Genomic DNA, 12519 nt, shown 5'->3' on the forward strand with positions numbered 1-12519 from the left:
GTTCATGTGGGTGTGGGGAGGAGTTGCCTGTTGTGGGAAGGGGGAGGTGATTGAAAGCAGGCTTAATCCTCCTTACAAGGTAGAGAAAAGTGGGGTGTAAAAACCAACTTTTCTTCTTCTAGCGCTCTTCCGATGTACTGTAATTATGAACCACCCAATACATCGATGCCATAAAGTGAATAAAAAGGTTTTATTATATAATGTTTACCGAGAAAAGTGGAAATCATTCCAGAGTAAAATATTCTGCCAAAACATCATTCTTCTGGCCAAACAGACCTGCGACTTGTTGAAATTCCAAAGGGACGGCGGTGGCTGTTTTCTTTAAATCTCTGTCAAAGATCTAGCAGAGAGACACACGGAGATAAAAGTCTTTCACCTTCCTTTCTGGGATGCGCTTTTCCTCCAAGTTGTCAGAGGTGAGCTGCGACTCATGAAAGCTCCTACCCTACCAGAAATGTTGTTAGTCTTTAAGGTGCTACTGGACTCTTGCTCTTTTCTATTACTTTCCACAGTGTTGAAAACCCCGCATTACGCCACCCTCCCACCCTCGGAAGTGAAGCCACCTGCACAGATCTTCATTCCAGTCATTGCAAAACGTGCCTACTTTGGAAACCCACACAGTGCCATAAGAACATAAGAAAGGCCCTGCTGGATCAGACCAAGGCCCATCATGTTCAGCAGTCTGTTCGCCCAGTGGCCAACCAGGTGCCTCTAGGAAGCCCACAAACAAGACGACTGCAGCAGCACCATCCTGCCTGTGCTCCATGCCGCCTCATATATTCGGCATGCTCCTCTGATCCTGGAGAGAATAGGAATGCATCATGACTAGTATCCATTTTAACTAGTAGCCATGGATAGCCCTCTCCTCCATGAACATGTCCCCTCCCCTCTTAAAGCCTTCCAAGTTGCCCGTTGGTCATTCCTGCTGGGCCCCACTCAAATCGCTGTGCTTCTTAAGAGGTAATGCTGGCTAATTCAACCATAATCCTTCCAGCTACATCTCCACGGCCCAGGAGAACAAGCGCCTGGAATGCAATGCTCCAGAACACTGGGCAGCCATGAGAAGATACGAAGAACAGTTAAATTGTGGAACTCCCTGCTCCATGATGTGGTGAAGGCTGCCAACTTAGAAGGCTTTCAGAGGGGAGTGGACATGTTCCTGGAGGAGAGGGCTATCCATGGGTGCTAGTCAAAATGGATACTATCCATGATGCATACCTATTCTCTCTAGGATCAGAGGAGCATGCCGAATATATTAGGCGCTGTGGAACGCAGGCAGAATGGTGCTGTTGAAGTTGTCTTGTTTGAGGGCTTCCTAGAGGCATCTGGTCGACCACTGTGTGAACAGACTGCTGGACTTGATGGGCCTTGGTCTGATCCAGCAGGGCTTTTCTTATGTTCTTAATAAAATTTGCCCATCTCTCTTGCTAAAGCCCTTTCTCTAGGGAATTTTTGGGATAAAATTTCAACAGGATCATTTCGAGATTATAAACCTATTTCATGCAGGAACTAAGAAAACTAACACCAACACGCACCCTTCTATGCAGACCTATCAAGGTACTGCCAGTTCATAAATGGAGGGCAGGCATCAGAGAGACAAAGGAAAACTAACCCAGGATTGTTGGAGAGACAAAGCAAAACTAACCCTGGATTGCCTGGGAGACAAAGCAAAACTAATCTTAGAACACATGGGGAAGCAAAGGAAAATCAACACTGCAATGTTGAGATTAAGCAAAACAAATCTTGTGTCCCATCAGGAAACATTCCTACCTTCTCCAATTAAGCTCAAATGTCACGCCACAGGAAATCATTCCTATTCACATATGGGGCACCGTTACCTCATAAGAAGTCAGTTCCATGAGCTCCAACAAGTCATCCTCCGTCTCAGACAGCGCCGTGTTGACTGACGTGGCAGCTTTGGCTACTTCTGGGTGGTAGTGGCTCTGCAAAGTCTGAGACACCAAGAACAGGGTTAGTTTTGGGGAGGGGCCGTGGCTCAGTAGTAGAGCATCTGCTTGGCATGCAGAAGGACCAAGGTTCAATCCCCAGCATCTCCAGTTAAAGGGACCAGGCAAGTAGGTGATGTGAAAGACCTCAGCCTGGAGAGCTGCTGCCGGTCTGAGTAGACAATACTGACTTTGATGGACCGAGGGTCTGATTCAGTATAAGGCAGCTTCATGTATTCAACAATGGGGAAAGCAGTTTGCTCAAGTCACGACTGCATGAAAATCATTACACCTCATCTATGAGTTTTCTACACACGGGGAGGGGTTGGTGTTCTTGAGCTGCAGTGAGCATTTGAAAATACAGTCCGCCCTGTAGTCTGAAGGGGTACAACCCAGACGCGGGGTCATTTGCTGAAGCTGGAGGGTGAGAGATTCAAAAGAGGTAAAAAGAAGTATTTCTTCACACAACGCATAGTTAAATTGTGGAACTCCCTGCCCCAGGATGTGGTGATGGCTGCCAACTTGGAAGGCTTGAAGAGGGGAGTGAGCATGTTCCTGGAGGAGAGAGCTATCCATGGCTACTAGTCAAAATGGATACTGGTCATGATGCATGCCTATTCTATCCAGGATCAGAGGAGCACACTGCTGCAGTCGTCTTGTTTGTGGCTTCCTAGAGGCACCTGGTTGGCCACTGTGTGAACAGATTGCTGGACTTGATAGTCCTTGGTCTGATTCAGCAAGGCTTTTCTTACATTCTCATGTTCTAAACTTCATGGTATCATTCTGCACAATTGTTTTGATTGTCCCTTAAACCTCTCTGAAAACTCTTTTGGAGACATACCTGTATCTCCCAGAGGGAGCTCTCTAAAGCCCGGCTTTCCAAAGGGTCTTCTTCCTCCATCACATATGGATCAGCCGACATCTCTACGAAAGACAGAGAAAGCAATTACAAAAAAACTGCCTGGAAGCAATCATGTAAATCATTGAGGGTCACGGGGACTAAGCCACAGACTCAACTTTCCATGCCAGGGCCCAAAAAAACCACATCAGAGTGACCTAGAGACAGTAACCTGGATGCGAACTAGGAGAGGAAGAAAATGTTGGGATCAGGTGAAAAGACAACTCTTGTTCCTAGGAATAAGATGAAGCTGCCTTATGCCAAATCAGACTGGTGATCTCCATCAGGTAAAAACCTTTCCCAGAACCTGAGTCCCTTTAGCTGGAGATACTGAGGATTGAACCTGGGACCTTATGCATGCCAAGCAGATGCTCTGCCACTGAGCCACACCGGCCTTCCCCATGAACCTGGATGCATGAAGCTGCCTTATACTATATGAGAACTATATGAGACCCTTGATCCATCAAGGTCAGTATTGTCTACTCAGACCGGCAGTATCTCCAGCAGCTCAGATGAAGGATACCTACCACCTGACCCTTTTCACTGGAGATGCTGGGGATTGAACCTGGGACCTTCTGAATGCAAAGCAGATGCTCCACCCCCTCAAGCTATGGCTCTTCCACAACGTCTATGCAAAAAATGGACAGAAAGGCACAGCATGGTCCCTGTGCATCTGCACAATCCAGCAGCGCACAGGCGTTTGTACACAGGGAACCAGCGCGGCCAGAAAGTCCCAGCATGGATTTAATCTTGTATGTCCCACAACTGTGCAAATGCAAGGACTCTCCCCAAGGAAGAACCAACCCAGATGTTTGACTTCCCGAAGCGAATGGTGGTTTCCCTCTCCTCTTTCTGTTCACCTTCGGGGCCGCCAGGCCTGTGGACAAGCACTTTGCAAGACGGATGCCTCCGCAAGAGGTTGCAGATGAAGGGGATGACCATCAGCAGGGCGTCGGGCGGGGCCGCGAGGGCGAGGCGTGCCAGGCGCTTGGCAAAGGCCGCGACCAGGTACGACGGCAAATGCCTGTTGGAAAAGAAGGTGGGGGGAAAGCTCTCTGTCGCTTCCATTTGCACTGCCAGTCTAGATCGGTGGTACAAAGCTTCTAAAAAAGTCCTCCAAAAAAACTAGGCCTGGGTTTTAGAATAAAGCACTTGCTGGACCAAACTCAAGAGTCCGTTGAGTCCAAAATGACCTTTGCATCTCGAAGTGGCAGTCTAGTCTCTCTTGAGCATCTCCCACTTTATTCTGCTGCACAGTCAAACAGCACTTTTAGAGAACCTAACGCATAACTCTTTTGAAATGCAAACAGGGAAAAAACAAGTTCCCAAAGTCATCTCCTTTATCCCTTAAAAGATAAAAGTGTGCAAGTTGTTTTCTGTTGCCCCAGAAGGTCGGACCAGAACCAACGGGTTGAAATTAAATCAAAAGAGTTTCCATCTAGACATTAGGAAGAATTTTCTAACCGTTAGAGCAGTTCCTCAGTGGAACAGGCTTCATCGGGAGGCGGTAAGCGCTCCTTCCCTGGAGGTTTTTAAGAAGAGGCTAGATGGCCATCTGTCAGCAGTTCTGATTCTAAGACCTTAGGCAGATGATGAGAGGGACGGCATCTTGGCCATCTTCTGGGCATGGAGTAGGCTTCACTGGGGGTGTGTGGGAGAGGTAGTTGAGAATTTCCTGCATTGTGCAGGGGGTTGGACTAGATGACCCTGGTGGTCCCTTCAAACTCTATGATTCTAAGCACCAGGTCATTACTGACCCATGGGGTAGCATCACATCACAACGTTTACTAGGCAGACTGTGTTTGCCAGTGCCTTCCCCAGTCATCTACCTATATCCCTTACTCCTGGATAAAACAAGAGCAGCTTTTTGAGAGCAAAGCTGTCCTCTCGGGGCAGAAAAGGAGCCTCCCGCCTGTTTCTGGAAATCCAAGCAAAGTTTACACGGGGCTCGTACTTACGAAGAAGACAAGAAGAGATCCAGCAAACGGAAAAATCTGGCGCGGTACTTCACGTAAAAGATGGAGGGGTCCAGAAGACTGTAGAGTTTCTTATAAAAATCAGGATACTCCCTACGCAAAGAGGACAGACTACTTGACATGTGTTAAATACATGAAGCTGCCTTATACTGAATCAGACTCTTGGTCCATCAAAGTCAGTATTGTTTACTCAGACTGGCAGCGGTTCTCCGGGGTCTCAGGCGGAGTCTTTCACATCCATTGATTAATCCATTCGGCAAAGCTAGCTTTCGCCATATTGGGGCTTTGAATCGAAAGAAACCGTGCCCTAGTACGTTATCAGGAATCTATTAGTCCCAGTAGATATGAAAAACAGGGATTTGCTGCGAATTGTTGCCAGGTATCACAAACAAGAGAGCAGTGATAGTAAAGGTATCTCCAAGCGTTTGCGATCACCCCCTATTGTTTCTATTGTGGCACAGACCCTCTCTTCCCCACCCAGAATCCCACCATCTTGTGCAAATGTATAGAACATCCCTAGAGATGTTAACTAATTTCCAAGTTGGCAAAAAAAACCACAAGAAGTGATCATCTTAAATTGAGTCGCCTTTAAACAGCACTTGACACCAAAGCTGGCTTTGAAGCCCCACCTGGAAATTTGCTAAGAAGCCAGCAAGCCCTGACCTGGATGGCCCGGGCTAGCCAGATTTCATCAGCTCTCAGAAGCTAAGGTCAGACCTGAACACATGAAGCTGCCTTTTACTGAATCAGACCCTTGGTCCATCAAGGTCAGTATTGTCTATTCAGACCAGCAGCGGCTCTCCAGGGTCTCAGGCGGAGGTCTTTCACATCACCTTACTTGCCTGGTCCCTTTCTGGAGATGCCGTGGATTGAACCTGGGACCTTCTGCATGTCAAGCAGACTCTCTACCACTGAGCTACGGCCCTGGTTGGTACTTGGTTGGGAGACCACCAATGAAGTCCAGGGCTGCTATGCAGAGGCAGGCAATGGGAAACCTTGTTTGTCTCTTGCCTTGAACACCCTAAGGGGTCACCTGGAGTTAGCTGCCACTTGAGGATGCTTTCCAGCACCAAGAAGCCAACACAGATTAATACAGGCACGCTTCAAGCGTTCCAAACTACCGTCTTTCAAGAGCCTGGACAATGTAGCAGAATGAGGAGGCAGGTAAGACTGTACCACTTCAAAACCCCAGGTGGAACAAGCTCTTTTTGAATGCTCCCCCAGGTTAAGAAACCACCTTCCCTGCAGGTAGAAAACCAGCATAGGAAGAAAAGTTCTCAGCTGGCTTGCTGTATTTGTTTTCTATTTCCAGGTTACCTCCCCCCCAGGAAACCACTGTAAATGTTACAATGGTTTCCTATGGAGAATGGTGACGACCCATTTGGGAGCCCATAAAATTGGACTCCTGTCCCAAACTTCAGGTTTCATGAAAGGAGAGTCCCTTGTAGCTACGCTGCGAATTTAGTGACTCTACCTTGAAAAACGCTCCCCCCAGAGCCTCAAAAAAATATCTCCAAAGACAATAACGGACTTGAAATTTTTCAGGAAACCTGGAGAAAAAACCGAAATACCCATTTACCGGTATAGGTATCTGCCTTATTTTGGTTTTCTCAATAAAATTGAGACCAATAAACCCAAACCTGAAATTTACCGGGGGGGGGGGGTCGGGGAGAGAAATGCACAGCCCAAGTTACTGGAGAATGGATGGAACTTACAGATTATGATGGAGAATCAGAACAAACAATCCATTTAAGGCGAGAAGGCTGATGGCTCCACCTATAAGAGAGGCATTATAAGAACATAAGAAAAGCCATGCTGGATCAGCAAGGTCCATCAAGCCCAGCAGTCTGTTCACACAGTGGCCCAACCAGGTGCTTCTAGGAAGCCCACAAGCACAACAAATGCAGCAGCGTTATCCTGCCTGGGTTCCAAAGCACCTAATATAATAGGCATGCTCCTCTGATCCTGGAGAGAATAGGTATGCATCATGACTAGTAGCCATGGATAGCCCTCTCCTCCAGGAACATGCCCACTCCCCTCTTAAAACCTTCCAAGTTGGCAGCCACCACCACATCCTGGGGCAGGGAATTCCACAGTTTAACTATGTATTGTGTGAAAAAAGACTTCCTTTTATCAGTTTTGAATCTCTCGCCCTCCAGCTTCAGCAGATGACCCTGCGTTCTAGTATTATGGGAGAGGGAGAAAAGCTTCTCCCTGTCCACTCTCTCCAAACCGTGAATACTTTTATAGACCTCTATAATGTCTCCCCTTAACCGCCTGCTTTCCAGGCATCGTAAATTTACAGTCTCGAGTTCAAGAGGGGAAGCAGATCAAGATCACAACAACAGCCGTACCAAAAGCCAACGATGCCAGGTTCAGACACAATGGCCAGCCACGCTGGGGCATTACAGGGGCATTCCTGGCAGAAGCTGGAAACAAAGGGTGTGGGATACTGTATTCCAGAAACTGACACCCAAACGGAGGATTTCCTATTGGCTACAAATCAGCCACCTGGAAATTGCTTACGAAATAAAATTGAAGTTTCTAGTCCTTATCATGCACGGGAGGTGGTGGGCTCTCCTTCTTTGGAGGTTTTGAAGCAGAGGTGAGATAGCCATCTCTCAGCAAGGCTGATTCTGTGAACTTAGGCATATCATGAGAGGGAGGTCAGGAAGGGTTGTGTCAGTGCTTGGCTCTCGTGGCCCTTACTTACATGCCCAGGGTAATGCTGATTGCTACTTTGGGGTCAGGAAGCAATTTTTCTCCAGGCCAGATTGGCCAGGGATCCTTGAGGGGGGTTTCTGGCCATCTTCTGGGCATGGAATAGGGGTCAGTGGGAGTGTAGTTGTGAATTTCCTGCATTATGTAGGGGGTTGGACTAGATAACCCTGGTGAACACATAAAGCTGCCTTATACTGAATCAGACCCTGGGTCCATCAAAGTCAGTATTGTCTACTCTGAACGGCAGCGGTTCTCCAGGGTCTCAGGCAGGGGTCTTTCACGTCACCTACTTGCCTAGTCCCTTTAACTGGAGATCCCGGGGATTGAACCTGGGACCTTCTGAATGCCAAGCAGAGGCTCTACCACTCAGCCACAGCCCCTCCCCTCTAAATCTATGATTCTATTAAGATGGGCTCGGAAACAGGTGGACAGAGGCAGCGAGGGTGCGTAGGAACCAGCAAGGGCAGATCCACACAGTTCAAACCTTCTCCAAGTGGTATACCATGACTGCGTCATAGGACCACACCAATTTGTAATCATGACCCACACGAAATGCATCCACACCGGTGTTTTTAATGAATTATTGAATCATTTTAAATATCACTTTTAATTGTTCAAATGTTTTAATGTGTTGCTACCTTGGGGACACTGACTGGGTGGAAAGGTAGCATCAAATGTTTTAAATAAATAAAATATAAAAATATCCAGAAGTGGTTATCTTCTGGTAGCTGCAAAATGCCCTTTGGAAATCAGGACAGCAAACTCACTTCAATCTATCCCCTCCTTTGGGCGGTTTACTAATCACAATGCAGAAGGTTGTTTTTTGACCCACCTATGTCGTACGCGACCGTCAGGAAGTCTATCATGAGGGTGGGTTCGTTCAAATGAGGCAGGATGGAGTCATGTAGGATCACCAGCACTTTCTTGTAGAGGCTGCTGGGTAGCTGGAGGGACAACGGGAAGAGAGAAGGGACAAACATCACACTCAATCCCGTTTATACTGGGCATGGCCAGCTCCGGAGGGGGGTAGGAGTTGGCCATTCTCCTTGGCTCCAGAGTCAGCAATTGGCCTACTGGTCCCAATGGTGCCGCCATTTTGCAAAGAGCATCCAAGAAGATTGGAAGGAACCCAACACCATTTTCACACCTTTCTATTCCTTCCAGATTAAGGCAGCCCATTAGTGGGTGCTTTGCAAAATCCGCCCCCCTCATGTTGGAGCTGAGGCTGCTTTCCTGTAAGAACTGGAGAAGCTTTCAAATTCATCTATTCAGATATTTATACCCTGCTTTTCTCCGCCAGCGGGGTATAAATGTCTAAACAGAGAAATCTGAAGGCTGCTCATTTCAGTCCGTACAAGGAAAGAATGGGGTTCTAAAGGGGCTGACAACATGGTTTATTTCACCCTCACAACCACCACCCTGTGAGGTAGGTCAGGAGTAGAGGGAGAGTGACTTTCCCAAGGTCATCCATGGCAGAACGGGGATTCAAACCTGGGTCTCCCAGCTCCTACTCACCTTATGTTTAAGAAACCCGAGCCACATCCTCTCAAAGGCCCGCTTGTGCTCCTGAAAACAAGGGAGAGAAAGAAGAAGAGTTGGTTTTTATATGCTGACTTTCTCTACCTCTTAAGGAAGAATCAAACCAGCTTACAATCGCCTTCCCTTCCCCACAACAAACACCCTGGGAGGTAGGTGGGGCTGAGAGAGTGTGACTAGCCCAAGGTCACCCAGCTGGCTTCATGTGGAGGAGTGGGGAAACCAACCCAGTTCTCCAGATTAGAGTCCACCGCTCCTAACAACTACACCATGCTGTACAACGCAGCAGCAAGTTCGCTTCGGTTGGGGTCGGCAGGGCAAAGCTCTTCCCACACACAAACACACACACCAGACTCACTGGTTCTTTGAAGTTCCACATCCAGATGGGACAGGCCTATCAATTACTACGAACCTCCACATACAGGGGCAGTATACCCCCAATATGCCAACTGCTGGGGGGGTTAAATCAGAGTTGTTGCCATCCTGCCCCGCTGATGAGCTTCCCAAAAGCATCCACATGGCTACTACAGGAAACAGGATGCTGAACTAAGCGGACCCATGGTTTCACCCGGGGCTCTTCTAATACGGCAGCCCTAAACTAAGCCGGTTAAAAGAAACAAAAGACAACCAAAATTTACCTTCAGTTTCGACACTTTCCATTCTTCCTGGTTTGCTGGAGAAAGGACAACAGAGAAAGAAAAAGCAACTGAGCAGCAGCAGAGTAGAATAATCTTATAGCCTACAAACACACTGTAATATCTGATAATGGCTATACAACTCAGCACACTGACCTGGATAGCCCCTCCATCTATCATCACAACAACCCTGCGAGGTAGATTAGGCTGAGAAAACTGGCCATAGTCACCCATTAAAGGTTTGCGACTGAGTGGGGGATTTAAACCCGGGTCCTCCAGATCCTCGTCCGACACTCTAACCACTACACAATGCTGCCTGCACAAAGCACCGTGAATTTGACAGCTCTATACCAAAAGCTATCACCATTAACCTCACATTTTTCTCACCATGCTTCACGAGGAAGTTCTTGATCTCGTTCTCATTGCTCGGCATGGAGATGGACGAAATGAAGGCGAAGACGTTCTTCTGGTAAACAGGGAGTGGCTGTGCGCGGAAGGAAGAAAAACAGCGCAGACATGAAGCCTCACCCATCTCAACCACGGGGGACGACACTCAAGTTTTGGTACTTTCAATGAGCCAAAACAAGCAGAGGTGCCAGTGGATTGATGTTGTGCCTTGGAAACTAGTTTATTAAATTGTACTTCATTTGTACCCTGCCTTTCTCCCAAATGGGGGCCCAAGGTGGCTTACATCATTCTCTTCTGCTCCATTTCATCCTCACAACAACCATGTGAGGTAGGTTAAGCTGAGAGTGTGTGACTGGTGGAAAAAGGAGGAGGAGGAGGAGGAGGAGAAGAAGAAAAGAGTTGTTTTTTATATGCCTACTTTCTCCACCACTTAAGGAAGAATCAAACCGGCTTACAATCACCTTCCCTACCCTACAACAGACACCCTGTGAGGTGGGTGGGGCTGAGAGAGCTCTAAGAGAGCTGTGACTTGCCCAAGGTCACCCAGCTGGCTTCATGTGGAGGAGTGGGGAAACCAACCTGGTTTGCCAGATTAGAGTCCACTGTTCATATGGAGGAGTGGGGAATTGAACCCGGTTCGCCAGATCAGAGTCCATCGCTCCAAACCACTGTGCCAGGCTGGTTCTCCACCCAAGTGGATACACCACCATGATGCTGGACTAGGGGGACCAGTGGGCAGATCCAGCAAGGCTCTCCTGACGGTCCCCAAGTCACGCACTTGACTCTGAAAGTCAAACTGATCCACCGTCATCCACTCTAGACCGCCCCAACCATTAAGCCCCAAGCCAGCTCCATCCTTTTGTCTGCACAGCCCCACCCTGGGCTCCATTTCTCTGCCAGGTGACTTCTGGTACCTCTTTGGTCTTCTGCATGACATTCCCAATGCTTTCAGCCACTGCCTTCATTACGAAGAAGCGAACATCATCGTGCTCCAGGTATTCTTGGAAGCGAGAGATGAGAAGGGAAGAATCCTCTTCCGTTGAGATTAAGCCCTTCACAACCAACTGAGAAGAAGAAAAGGCAATTAGCAGAACGCTGGATCAGACCAATGGTCCCTCTGGAACTCCTTGCCTCAAGATGTGGTGATGGCTGCCAACTTGGAAGCCTTTAAGAGGGGCGTGGACATGTTCATGGAGGAGAGGGCTATTCATGGCTACTAGTCAAAATGAATACTAGTCATGATGCATACCTATTTTCTCCAGGATCAGAGGAGCATGCCTATAATATTAGGTGCCGTGGAACACAGGCAGGAAGCTGCTGCAGTCGTCTTGCTTGTGGGCTTCCTAGAGGCCCCTGGCTGGCCACTGTGTGAACAGACCGCTGGACATGGTGGGCCTCGGTCTGATCCAGCATGGCTGTTCTTGTGTTCTTAGTCCAGCATCCTGTCTCATACAGTGGCCAACCAGTTCCTTTGGCAGTCCAACAACAGGGCATAGAGGCCAAGGCCTTCCCCTGATGTTGCCTCCTAGCAGAGAGGTTTACTGCCTCTGAACATGGAGGTTCCCTTTATTCACTATGGCTAGAATCCACTGATAGACCTAACCTCCATGAATCTGTCTAATCCCCTTTTAAAGCCGTCTATGTCTGTGGGCAGCACTACATCTTCTGGCAGCAAATTCCACATTTTAATCACTCGCTGCATAAAGAAGTATTTTATTTTCTCTGTCTTGAATGTACTGCCAATCAGCTTCGCTGGATGCCCTCAAGATCTAGCATTTTGGGACAAAAAGTTCTCTTTGTCAATTCTCTCCACCCTGCGCAATTCTTGCTACTTACCTTTAAAAGCTCTCGCGGGAAGTTGAAACTCCACTCTTCCTTGGCCAGGGGGTGTTTGGCTTCCAGCTCCACAAATTTCATCAAGGTACAGAGGGAAGACTCCTTGAAAAAGAGAGGATCCAAAGAGAAAATGCAATAAAACTATTGGAAACATTTCCTTTACATAGTCTTCACAGGTGTGATGGCATCTTTGAGACCCTGGCTCCCAACATAGTCCTGGCACACCTACTCTCAAGCATGGGTTCCCAGGATGGCCACAGAAAAGAAACTGGGCACACGATGCAGGCGGTTGAGGGGAGGCATGATAGAGGTCTATAAAAGTATGCATGGTTTGGAGAGAGTGGACAGGGAGAAGCTTTTCTGCCTCTCTCACAATACTAGAATGCGGGGTCATCTCCTGAAGCTGAAGGGTGAGAGATTTAAAACGGATAAAAAGATGTCCATCTGTCAGCAATGCTGATTCGATGACCTTAGGCAGATCATGAGAGGGAGGGCACCTTGGCCATCTTCTGGGCATGAAGTATGGGGCACTGGGGGTGGGGGTGGGGAGGTAGTTTGGCATT

At 48.0% G+C, this 12519-nt stretch overlaps 1 protein-coding gene across 1 annotated transcript in view; it reads right to left on the reverse strand.

Annotated features, from left to right (window-relative positions):
• Window positions 1–223: 223 nt before the first annotated feature.
• Window positions 224–12519, reverse strand: part of NOC4L (nucleolar complex associated 4 homolog) — a 16818-nt gene continuing 4522 nt past the window's right edge. The window contains exons 4-15 of the mRNA XM_056859530.1: window positions 11957–12058; window positions 11035–11184; window positions 10100–10196; window positions 9716–9750; window positions 9057–9107; window positions 8374–8485; window positions 6536–6596; window positions 4803–4913; window positions 3705–3868; window positions 2788–2870; window positions 1839–1952; window positions 224–340 (exon numbers count right to left, since the gene is read on the reverse strand). Of these exons, the coding sequence (XP_056715508.1) occupies window positions 224–340; window positions 1839–1952; window positions 2788–2870; window positions 3705–3868; window positions 4803–4913; window positions 6536–6596; window positions 8374–8485; window positions 9057–9107; window positions 9716–9750; window positions 10100–10196; window positions 11035–11184; window positions 11957–12058 (1197 nt within the window). The remainder of the gene's footprint in view (window positions 341–1838; window positions 1953–2787; window positions 2871–3704; window positions 3869–4802; window positions 4914–6535; window positions 6597–8373; window positions 8486–9056; window positions 9108–9715; window positions 9751–10099; window positions 10197–11034; window positions 11185–11956; window positions 12059–12519) is intronic.

The sequence above is a fragment of the Euleptes europaea genome, chromosome 13 (genome assembly GCF_029931775.1).
Source record: "Euleptes europaea isolate rEulEur1 chromosome 13, rEulEur1.hap1, whole genome shotgun sequence".
Taxonomy (NCBI): Eukaryota; Metazoa; Chordata; class Lepidosauria; order Squamata; family Sphaerodactylidae; genus Euleptes; species Euleptes europaea.